Raw genomic sequence first — 12,616 nt, 5'->3', positions numbered from 1 at the left:
TTTGTGGAAAGACATGTGTTTTTTCACTTCACATACCCAAGTTAAAATCAGTTTTCCTAAAGTGTATTATTTTGGAACCACAAGTTTTACTTTAGTACACTGAATAGTATTAAAAGTAATCATAAACCCACTTATTTTAGTATACTTATAATACAGGATTGGAAATATAATTTTAATACACAAAATATATTGCTAGTTTAAACTATTAGCTTATTAAGTGTACCGAAATGGTATTTGTAATCTTGTATTAAAAGTATTATGACCGGTCCTGCATAACAATAAAGCAGGACAAGCGGGAAAGGAACGAGACAAAAAGAACCAAGGGCAATTTAAAGTGTTTTATATTAAATAAACAAGTCAACTTCTCTGACCATTCAGGGAAATAAAATAAACAGTAAACCAATATGCACTCTAAGGAACAAAAAGGAGACTTAACAGAAGCTATACTTATGAATAGGAGGAGATGAGTCCGACTCCTGTCAGGGTGTTATGAGGTCCGAAGCTTCGAACATCAGACACGTGGTGTAACTTTGACAACAAGCTGCTGGCTTACTGCATTGAATTCTCTTTGAAAACTGAACTGGGCATCAGAGCTTGTTTAAAAAATGTAAAAAAAATAAAAACTCTTCCCATCTCTACTTATTACGATTTGAATACTATATAGTGTTCTAACATACAACTTAAGTGGTTCCAAAATAATACCAGTATACAGCTTTTTTTGCTTGGGTAACAATGTGTCAGTCCTGTGTGGGTGTGTGTGAGGGAGATAGAATGGGAGTTTGAGGGAGAGGGATGGAGCAGGAACAAAACAAAAAACGGAGATGAAGTGGTTGAGGTTGCAGGAGGTAATGAGAGAGATGGGTAAAGAGAGGAAGAGTTTGAATGGAAGATAGTTGTAAAACATTTCACCCCTTGTCTGTCATTACCATAGAGAGTTTCCTCTGACTGCTGGAAACTTCATGGTTTCTGTGGACCAGATCGTGTTGAATGGCATTCTTACTTTCAACGATGCCCTGGTAATGATGTTTGTGGCATATTATCACTAACATAAATTATCCCTCTGATCAGGCAGCAACATTGGAGTCCTGCAGAGGTATGAATTCATCCCTTATTACCCACTACAATTTCATTTGAAGTGACTGACAGTATAGTTCTGCCAGGATTTCTTTGTAGCACTTGGGAAAGTGGCGTGTAACATTATATTGCGCACCTATTGCAATAAACATTACTTTCTTTGCAGAAGTTATAACTAACTCTAGTCTGGTGTTGTCATCTAGGATGCCTTACTGGTAACTACAACTTTCAATTTCAAAATAGAACCACACAAGTCCCTTGTTGGCCAACAGAAATATAGCATTTCAGGATACACTTCCTATGCACACAATAAACACTGCTCAAAAAAATAACGGGAACACTAAAATAACACATCCTAGATCTGAATGAATGAACTATTCTTATTAAATACTTTTTTCTTTACATAGTTGAATGTGCTGACAACAAAATCACACAAAAATAATCAATGGAAATCAAATGTATCACCCCATGGAGGTCTGGATTTGGAGTCACACACAAAATTAAAGTGGAAAACCACACTACAGGCTGATCCAACTTTGATGTAATGTCCTTAAAACAAGTCAAAATAAGGCTCAGTAGTGTGTGTGTGGCCTCCACGTGCCTGTATGACCTCCCTACAACGCCTGGGCATGCTCCTGATGAGGTGGCGGATGGTCACCTGAAGGATCTTCTCCCAGACCTGGACTAAAGCATCCGCCAACTCCTGGACAGTCTGTGGTGCAACGTGGCGTTGGTGGATGGAGCGAGACATGATGTCCCAGATGTGCTCAATTGGATTCAGGTCTGGGGAACGGGCGGGCCAGTCCATAGCATCAATGCCTTCCTCTTGCAGGAACTGCTGACACACTCCAGCCACATGAGGTCTAGCATTGTCTTGCATTAGGAGGTACCCAGGGCCAACCGCACCAGCATATGGTCTCACAAGGGGTCTGAGGATCTCATCTCGGTACCTAATGGCAGTCAGGCTACCTCTGGCGAGCACATGGAGGGCTGTGCGGCTGCAGAACGTTCTCCACGGCGCATTCAGACTGTCATGTCTGTCACAGGTGCAGAGTGTGAACCTGCTTTCATCTGTGAGGAGCATAGGGCGCCAGTGGCGAATTTGCCAATCTTTGTGTTCTCTGGCAAATGACAAACGTCCTGCACGGTGTTGGGCTGTAAGCACAACTCCCACCTGTGGACGTCAGGCCCTCATACAACCCTCATGGAGTCTGTTTCTGACCATTTGAGCAGACACATGCACATTTGTGGCCTGCTGGAGGTCATTTTGCAGGGCTCTGGCAGTGCTCATGCTCCTCCTTGCACAAAGGCAGAGGTAGCGGTCCTGCTGCTGGGTTGTTGCCCTCCTACGGCCTCCTCCACGTCTCCTGATGTACTGGCCTGTCTCCTGGTAGCGCCTCCATGCTCTGGACACTACGCTGACAGACACAGCAAACCTTCTTGCCACATCTCACATTGATGTGCCATCCTGGATGAGCTGCACTACCTGAGCCACTTGTGTGGGTTGTAGACTCAGTCTCATGCCACCACTAGAGTGAAAACACCGCCAGCATTCAAAAGTGACCAAAACATCAGCCAGGAAGCATAGGAACTGAGAAGTGGTCTGTGGTTACCACCTGCAGAACCACTCCTTTATTGGAGGTGTCTTGCTAATTGCCTATCATTTCCACCTGTTGTCTATTCCATTTGCACAACAGCATGTGAAATTTATTGTCAATCAGTGTTGCTTCCTAAGTGGACAGTTTGATTTCACAGAAGTGTGATTGACATGGAGTTACATTGTGTTGTTTAAGTGTTCCCTTTATTTTTTTGAGCAGTGTACTTTCTGGTGAATAAAACATTGTGAAACATCGTTCCACTGTTACCTTAACTGTATCAGACATTTTCTAATATTACATTGCAAACATCCTACATGTAGCCCCTTTAAATTAGATACAAATGTACCTGCAAAAATCCATGTTAGTCAACAAATCTAATTATTGTATCTGAAGGGGTAGAGGACCACTCCTAGTGATTTAATGACGGACACACTGGTATAGAATGGCATTTGTTATTTCATCCAACGCAGGTGCCTATTCAACCCAGATAAGGGGTCCAAAGTGGAGAAGAACTCAGTGGCATGCAATCAATCCAAAATATATTTCTCTGATCTCAAACATTGCTATGGAGGGAGTAGCCTTGCACGCACACATACATACAGGCACTTAAATCAACAGACTGCAGCACACAGTCAAGAAACAGGCAGATGATTAAAAACAACACTTGACCAAAATGTTAGAGCTGAATGTTTTTACATTAGCATGTTGTAAGTTGCTTTTAAGTGAATGTTTGACACAATATATGTAAAGTTTGAGTTCAAGAAATGTTTTTGCACTTGGATCGACATACCTTGTCCTACACATCTCCCCATATAGTTGTGGGTTAGGATGACAGAATAATAACAGGACCTATATTTTATAACCAAAATGTTTGAAAAAATTATATTAAAAAAAAACTTTTAAAAAATAATTGAATTTCCTATGTTTGACACCGTAACTATCAAGTGTATAGTTCTAGAAATGTTTGTACACTGAGATGACCTGATACCGCTCTTAACACACCCTTCCCTTTCAACCCCTTTACCATGCCACTGCACACACACAGGTTAAGGTTTGAACATGTATTGAATAACTTAATATATAAGGAAATCCCTGTGTAATGTCTGTTTTTTTGCTGGAGAATTCTTTATTTTCACAACCAATAAGTTAACATTGAGAATAAGGTTTTTGTAATCAATTAAGGAGTTGTCTGTTTTTTAGCTGACCAATACTCCATTTTCACAACTGATACCAGTTATATTGAGAGTAGGTTTAAGTAACATGACAATTCTGTGTTTTAGCTATATTAAGGCATCAATTAAGGAGTTCTTTATGCTTTTTAACTGGGCCATTCTTTATTTTCACAACCAATACCAGCAAAAAAAAATATTACAGGTAAAAAAAAATAGGAGTTAATGTCATGAAATTACAGTAATATACTTCATTTGATGGAAAGTAATCACCGTTTTTATACATATACATATACATTTTATACATTTATGTACATTTTTAGTCTGTAGTTTTACAGTCTATTTCAGTCTATTTCTGTCACCTGTGCTGCCAGACTTACCGTAAATTATTAGGATTTTTGATTATTTAAAAATATATATAAAAATAACAGTGTAGGCTATCATGGCCCTATCAATACCAACCAGGTCAAATAGTCTGACTGTGGTCCATAATGACTCATAAATAGCCCTCACCACAGATAGCCCTGTGCTGCAAGGTAGTGGAACATCAAAGGCTCTGTCAGACCACTCAGGCAACCCGGAGAGGGCACAGAGGGGTGACATCAGAGCTCAACACAGGTGGCAAGACAACCAGAGCTGAGTAGTGGCATGAAAAACAAAACACTATTAACATGTTTTTTTGTTATAGATGCACAAGGAAACATCTGCTATAGGTAGATCTTCGTGGGAGTCTTATGCAACCACAAACCACTTATTCTGAACACATACTAGCCTATTCATCAACTCCGTGTGAATAGTCACATTATTCATGCAGCACATTCATGGTTTCAAAATGGCAAACATTCATAAGAAGAGGTATTGTGTAGGCATAGAGTACATTACCTGTGTAATAATTTAGTCACCTTAAATATGTGTGTGTAAATGTGTTGTCAAAACATGCCAATGGAGAGGTGCTATCTAGAATCTAAAACGGTTCTTCGGCTGTCCCCATAGGAAAACCCTTTGAAGAATTGAAGAACCCTTTTGAGTTCCATGTAGAACTCATTACACAAAGGGTTCTACATGGAATCCAAGAGTTCTACCTGGAACCAAAAAGGGTTGTCCTATGGGGACAGCCAAATGACCCATTTTTCTAAGAGTGTAGCCTACTGGTCCCCTGCTGAAAACTGCCATTATGAGGGAACATGCACACCTGGAGAACAGGTGTAGCCTATGACAGGAAGCACAAATTGATCTTACCTTACAGTCCTCTGTGTGGGATCGGACAGAATAATCCTCTGATAAATACTTGAGAAAGAAGAAGTCAAACTCCTCATATTTTTCCTGAGCGTGTTGGTCCAGCCTCATGTACGCCTGGATACAGATGCTGCAGACATCCTCATCATCCCCACCACTGCTAAACAAATCCAAAACCATGTTCTGAAGACTGCAATTTAAACTGTCTGGGCTTGACATCCCCAACAGTAAGTCGGAAATGGAGTAAGAATCACAAAAAGAGAGGCTAAAATTCCTAAAATAATCAAGTAACATCTGTGACGAGAACGTTGATGGAGTTGAGGACCTAAAGTCATTTTTTTGCCGATACAATATGGTGCAGGCTGACTCCAGGTGTGTGTGGTGGCTTTGAGCATCAGTGCAATGAGGACCTGGAGCAGCGGATTTGGTCAAATTGCTTAGAAAAATACCACATTTCCCCTCATTTAGAGCCGGGTGGACCCCGTCACTCGCGTTGATCCAGATTTTGCGGTTGCTCCTATCCTTGGACCTCAGTTTAACTCCAGCACACAGCCAGAGGTGATTAGAGAGAAGGACAGTGAAAAATAATAGGGATGCCAAAGACATTCGCCATTTCTGTACCCTCTCGGAATCGGCACAGGGTTTATCGTTTTGTTTGGGTGCACAACATATTTTTAACACGGCGTCATCTTCCCTTCGAAACATCCAAGCACCCCTGATCATATTTTAGGGGGTAGACAAAAGCGATCTCAGATGGCTTTTTCACCTTTGCAGTATATCCCCTACCTCGTTTGCAACATGGTGATGGGAAGCATTTTTTCCAAGTTGTTGTGTCAAGAAATCAATCCAGCTCCAAACCCCGGCGTCTAATCCATTGCAAATAGATAACGTCCGGCATAATATTCCCGATACACCCAAAATTGTAACATGTTGTGAAATCCTACCGACACCCCCAGCACCGGTACAGCATCACACAAGAAACACATAGCACGTACAAAAACGAAGTCTTTACTCTATATCTGCCATTCTCAAACATGACAAGTCTTATTTTTTCTTCCGTATTTAGTGCAAAAAGCGACATTTGCCTCTCATCTTCCCCTTCCTTTTGACAGTCTAGTTTAGTCTGTCGCCATCTTCGGTTTAGCACAGAAAACCTTCAGATTATTTAATTGAAGAGGGTGGAGCGCCTGCGCTATTGGTCGCCCCTGTGGTTCCACATCTCCTCTCACATTCCCATTAAAGGTCCAATGCAGCCGTTTTTATCTCAATATAAAATACATTCTGGGTAACAATTTGTGCCTTACTGTGATAGTTTTTAAAATGGTAAAACATAAACAAAAATAGCTTCTTAGCAAAGAGCAATTTCTCAAATAAGAATTTTGCTATGACAGTCTGTGAGTGTCATGAGAGGGGAGGGGAAAACTGAAAAAATAGCTGTTATTGGCACTAATTTACCACCTGGTAATGTCACCAGGCAGGCCAAAACTATATCCCACCAAAACAGGCTGGAATTATATGCTGTCTTTTCAAACAGCTCTTACAGCAAAAATGAATTATCATAATTTTCACAATTTCACAGAATTATTCCAACCTCATGGTGTGGAAATATATATAAAACATAAGAAAATCACGTTTTTGGCTGCACTGGGCCTTTAACGCAAACCCATTCATTCCCCAATTTTCATTCAATCCTTTCATTGGGCATGCTTACCCGAGGAGGAATTTAAGGAGAGAGATTAAACACCACATTATCCATCTGGTTTGCAAGGTTTGCAAGAAAATATGAAATGTTATGTTACAAAATAATATTCCATGGTAAACAGATTTAGATTATGTTTCGAGTGTGGTAATACTACAGGTTGAGTGTGGTAATACTGTACACCAAGAAAATGTGAGGTCACAGGATTTAAAAAAATGTTTGTTCATTTTACACTATTTGATGATGTTTTCCAACATATTTTAAAGAAGAAGTGGTATGAATTGTCATCAAGTACTACTGTAGGCCTACTACTAATGCCTGACTAGGCAAATTATTACTACTACATTTTATAACCATAATAATCATAATAACAATACTAATAATCATGATTAGCATCATCATCAATAATCACAATAATCCTAATCTCTATATACGGTTCTGCAATCTGCGCATAAGAACAATATTGGGGTCAAAAATGTTTGACACCCTTGATAAAGATGAGCAAAACTGTCTCTATAACATAAATAATGAAAATACTGAGCTAGATGGTATGCTCAAAAAAAAAGGGAAATTATATTATTTTATAGTCATACAATTGCTCAGAGAAAGAGATTTTGTTTAACGAGTAATACATTTTTTTCTCGAACTGGTAGGGGTTAAAAGGATTGATACCCCTGTTTTCAATACCTTTCAATACATTACTTTGCGAGGATGTTTTATGAGTTTGATAACACATTGGGTGAAATCTTAGACCATTCCTTCATATAGTATCCTTCCAGATCTTTGATAGCCTTCGTCTGCTCTTATGGACTGCCCTCTTCAATTCAAACCACAGGTTTTTAATAGGTTTCAAGTCCGGAGACAAAATTACAAAATATTGATTTTGAAGCCAATTACCAATTTCTTTGTCGATTTTGATATGTGCATGTGGTTATTGTCTTGATGGAAGATCCACTTGCGGCCAAGTTTCAGTCTCCTGGCAGAGTCAACCAGGTTTTTGGCTAAAATATCCTGTTACTGAGTAAGTTCATGATGCCGTTGACCTTAAAAAGGGACCCAGGACCAGTGGAAGCAAAATAGCTTCCTCACATCAAACATCCACTACCATATTTTATAGTAGGTATGGGATTATTTTCTGCTCATGCGATCTCATTTAGACGCCAAACCCACCACTGGTGTGTGTTGGAAATTAATAGCTCTATTTTCATGTCATCTGACCAAAGCTCCGGTTCCAATCCAAGTGTCAATGTTGTTTAGCAAACTCCAAGCGTTTACATTTGTTAGGTGTGACATGAAAATATAACTCATTGGCCACGCACAACAGTGGTGAGTTTGGCGTCCAACCTTTTTGAGAAAAAGCATGTTTTACTCCTTGCAAAATGGCGACGACGGAGAAGGGTGACATCTTCCGAGTTCCAACCCGACTTAGCTTTTTTCATGATTATGTTGACTTTTTTTGTACATAAAGTTCCTACTATTGTCACACATTCTGAATGGGAGCTCGTGAGATCAGGATGGTTCATATGAGGCTAAAACTTACCAGGATGTTCGGGCGATATGTGCAAAATGTCTAATTGCAATTTTTCAACCAAATATCGTGATTTGACTTGCAATATACTGTATACTGAACAAAAATATACACACAACATGTAAAGTGTTGGTCCCATCAGCTGAAATAAAAGACCCCAGAAATGTTCCATATGCACAAAAAGCTTATTTCTCTCAAATTTTGTGCACAAATTTGTTTACATCCCTGTTAGTGAGCATTTTTCCTTTGCCAAGATAATCCAGCTGACAGATGGGATATTAAGAAGCTAATTAAACAGCATGATCATTACACAGGTGCACCTTGTGCTGGGGACAATAAAAGGCAGTGTGCACTACATGTGCAGTTTTGTCACAACACAATGCCACAGATTTCTCAAGTTTTGAGGGAGCATTCCACTGGCATGCTGACTGCAGGAATGTCCACCAAAGCTATTGCCAAAGAATGTAATGTTAATTTCTCTACCATAAGCTGCCTCCAACGTCTTTTTAGAGAACTTGGCATTACTTCCAACCGGCCTCACAAACGCAGAGCACGTGTAACCACGCCACCATAGGACCCCAACATCCGGCTTCGTCACCTGCAGGATCGTCTGAGACCAGCCACCTGGACAGCTGATCAAACTGAGGAGTATTTCTGTCTGTAATAAAGCTCATTCTGATTGGTTGGGCCTGGCTCCTCAGTGGGTGGGCCTGGTTCCAAAGTGGGTGGGCATATGCCATCCAATGGCTGCACCCCTGCCCAGTCATGTGAAATCCAAAGATTAAGACCTTATTTATTTATTTATTTAAATTGACTGATTCCTTATATGAACTGTAACTCGGTAAAATCGTTGAAATTGTTGCATGTTGCGTTTATATTTTTGTTCAGTATACACTGTGTAAAAAACATTATGAACACCTGCTCTTTCCATGTCCTAGACTGTTTTTCACTTTCAACAGTTTCCCGTGTGTATTTAGAATGGTCCGTGTGTATTTAGAATGGTCCACCACCCAAAGGACATCCAGACAACTTGACACAACTTTGGGAAGCATTGAAGTCAACATGAGCCAGCATCCCTGTGGAACACTTTCAACGCCTTGTAGAGTCCATGACCAGACGAATAGCAACCTGTATTAGAGCTAGCATTTGCGTTGACCTAGCTAGTGGCTCCCGAGTGGCGCAGTGGTCTAATGCACTGCATCTCAGTGCTAGAGCGGTCAATACAGACCCTGGCTCGATTACAGGCTGTATCACAACCAGCTGTGATTGGGAGTCCAATAGGGCGATGCGCAATTGGCCCAGCGCTGTCTGGGTTAGGGTTTGGCTGGTGTAGGCCGTCATTGTAAATAAGAATTTGTTCTTAACTGACTTGCCTAGTTAATTGACTTGTTAACTGACTAGTTAACCGACTTGCTTAGTTAAATAAATCAAATAAATACAAAAATAGTGCATTTAGCTAAAGGGCATTTACCTAGCCAGCTAGCGATGAGCTTTTTAGGCTTGAACAAATGTTGTGTTGCAATTCTGACGTACAATACTACCATTCACAGTTTTTGTCAGTTTCATCTCACACACACAAAAAAATGTACACCAAACGGCCTGTGAGGAGTGCTACGAGAACATAACTGGAAAGAGGTATCCTGCTCGTTTTCATGTTAAAAGTCTCCATTTTCTATTACTCAGTTGAGTTTACTTCACATGTAGGTAGCTAATATAATGGATTTGTTTGCCAGCGCAAGTCTAGATAGCACGAGCTGTATTATGCCTACAACAGTGAAGTTTCAGTCTGCTAGGTGTACAGTATATACACAGCACGGGCATCCCCATGCATGCACTTTATGACTAAATCAATATTCCACCATCCCATTATCTGGGCTCTGTCTGCAATCATAACCAGTAGTATCAACCAGGAATAATGAAACATAGAATAATAATAGATGTTTTTTGAATCTATGAATTATGTATGACCACTGGAGTCTTTGCCACTCAAAATATATTTTTATAGAATATTTTGATATCACTCAAAATCTTGCCAAAGCATATTCTGTAGGGAGAGGTTAAATGTAGTCTAAGTCTGGCATAAGCTTATTCCCACACTTTACAATAACTCTGTTGCTATGGTTTTAGGTAGTCTCCATATAGGTTATTCCCTCCATTGCGACACTGCTGCCCAGTTGAAGAGCTCCATGCAGCACCACAGCACCATCAGAAAGCAACCCTCAGCCTCAGAAGATGCCCTTCTGGAGACCGTATTATCACCCAAGATAATTCGCTGTATATCACCCCTCAAGCCGTTACCATGACAGCCCTCAAGGAACTTCAGCATATCGACTGTAGTACTTACACTGCTAAAACACTCGACCACTGTTACTCCAAATCGATTTTAGCAAAAATGTGGGATGCATACCAGCCACTACACAACACAACACTAAACAATACATGAATTGCACGATAACGGTGACAAACGGTGCCCGCAAACTGTTAGGGCCTACATACAGCAGAGAACCAACAGCAGTCCCAACACCTTAACACTGCTACACCTGGCTATCAGCGGAGCCATATCTAGCAGCGAAACAGTTAATTCAGTCTCATTTACTGCCTTTTAAAAAACATAGCTGATATGGCTGACTTGCTGAACAAATGTGGTTTCTTCTGACAGTTTAGATGTACAAACTATGGCTGAAGGGAACGATGAGCGGATAAGAGGCAATCCATAATTCCGATTAAGACATTAATGAGCAAGCGACGATGGACGTAGTCAATATAACTATTTGTTCTGCACTTTTGAAATGTACAGCGACAGAACTCAGAACATGGGCCGTTCTTACAGTGTACTCTCTGTAAACCACGTCAGAACCGTAGGATAAATAAAGGGGGCATATAAGCAGACATCGAAAGCTCTTACAATATTCAATGATTACATTTCTCTAAAACAGGTTATAGGCTACAGAACAGTTAGGCAAAATTCAGAGGGGAAATTAGACCAAATTTTTAGGGTGAGGCACATTGAACGCTGTTTGGGTCTTTCCGTGTCAAAAAAGATACACATCAAATAACACTATTTGACGCGTTAAATAAGCTTTATAATTTGTCAAATAACACAATTCTATTATAGAATGTTGTTTGTGCTGAATTTGCAAGTGCAAGCTAAGCGCCACCACTACTATCAGTGGCACTGTCAAAGCTGTACAAAAAGTCTGCAAACATGCACACATTGGCCACGAACGATGTGTCAAAAGAGATACACAAAAGATATACTGTACATATAACGTGATTTGAAGTTATTTTATCTGTGGCCAATGACCTTGAGCCTTCTTGGAAGGGCTCTTCTAACGTAACTCTACGGCAGGACACAAAGGGCTTAAATGTTCGATGTCTACCTTTACTAAGGACTTAGACTTGACGTGATGGTGTCCCCATGAGTGACAGAACACTGAGCCAATCACAGCACAATGCTCCTATTTTCTGCTGACTTGCCCAACCCCCACAGAAAGCACTGAGCTAAGCTGAGCCACCTGCATATTGGAGCTGCCTTACTCAAGAAAACATAAAAGAGACAATGTTTGTATGCAGCTTTATTAACTCAATGATATATATATTTTTACATTGTTTGCAAACTGATATGTGAGACGTATTAATGCCAGAAAAACATGCAAAATAGGCAGGCCCACCCCTACAAATAATTTATTTATTTTTTTGCTAAAAATGGGGTGCTCGAAATAGGCTCTGCCCCACCTGCCCTGAATGAAGGGTCACCACTGCTCCAACTTCCATACAAGGCATACAAGGCCCTCCCCCGCCCTCCTTTCGTCAAATCTGACCATGACTCCATTTTGCTCCTCCCTTAACATAGGCAGAAACTCAAACAGGAAGTACCCTTGCTAAGGACTATTCAACATATGTCTGACCAATTGAAATCCACGCTTTGTTTTGATGACGTGGACTGGGATATGTTCCGGGAAGCTTTCGAGAATAATATTGACGAATACACTGAGACGGTGACTGGGTTTATGAGGAAGTGTATAAAAGATGTTAAACCTACCCTAACCATAAACCATGGATAGATGGCAGCATTCACACAAAACTGAAAGTGCGAACCACCGCATTTAACCATGGCAAGGTGTTGGGAATATAGCAGAATACAAACGGAGTAGTCATTCCCTCCACAAGGCAATCAAACAGGCACAATGTCAGTATAGAGACAAAGTGGAGTCACAATTTAATGGCTCAGACACGAGACGTGTGTGGCAGGGTCTACAGACAATCACAAACTATAAAAGGAAAACCAGCCACGTCGCGGACACCGACGTCT

General features: G+C 40.5%; 1 protein-coding gene across 1 annotated transcript in view; it reads right to left on the bottom strand.

Annotated features, from left to right (window-relative positions):
• The window catches only part of nalf2 (NALCN channel auxiliary factor 2), a 44,871-nt gene extending 38,662 nt beyond the window's left edge, over positions 1-6,209 (bottom strand). Inside the window, exon 1 of the mRNA XM_029628082.2 lies at positions 5,081-6,209. Within this exon, the coding sequence (XP_029483942.2) occupies positions 5,081-5,800 (720 nt within the window). The 5' untranslated portion in view covers positions 5,801-6,209. The remainder of the gene's footprint in view (positions 1-5,080) is intronic.
• Positions 6,210-12,616: the final 6,407 nt, after the last annotated feature.

This window comes from Oncorhynchus nerka, linkage group LG22 (genome assembly GCF_034236695.1).
Source record: "Oncorhynchus nerka isolate Pitt River linkage group LG22, Oner_Uvic_2.0, whole genome shotgun sequence".
Classification (NCBI taxonomy): Eukaryota; Metazoa; Chordata; class Actinopteri; order Salmoniformes; family Salmonidae; genus Oncorhynchus; species Oncorhynchus nerka.
Note: the sequence above shows the minus strand (reverse complement) of the source record. Positions and strands in the feature narration are given on the sequence as shown.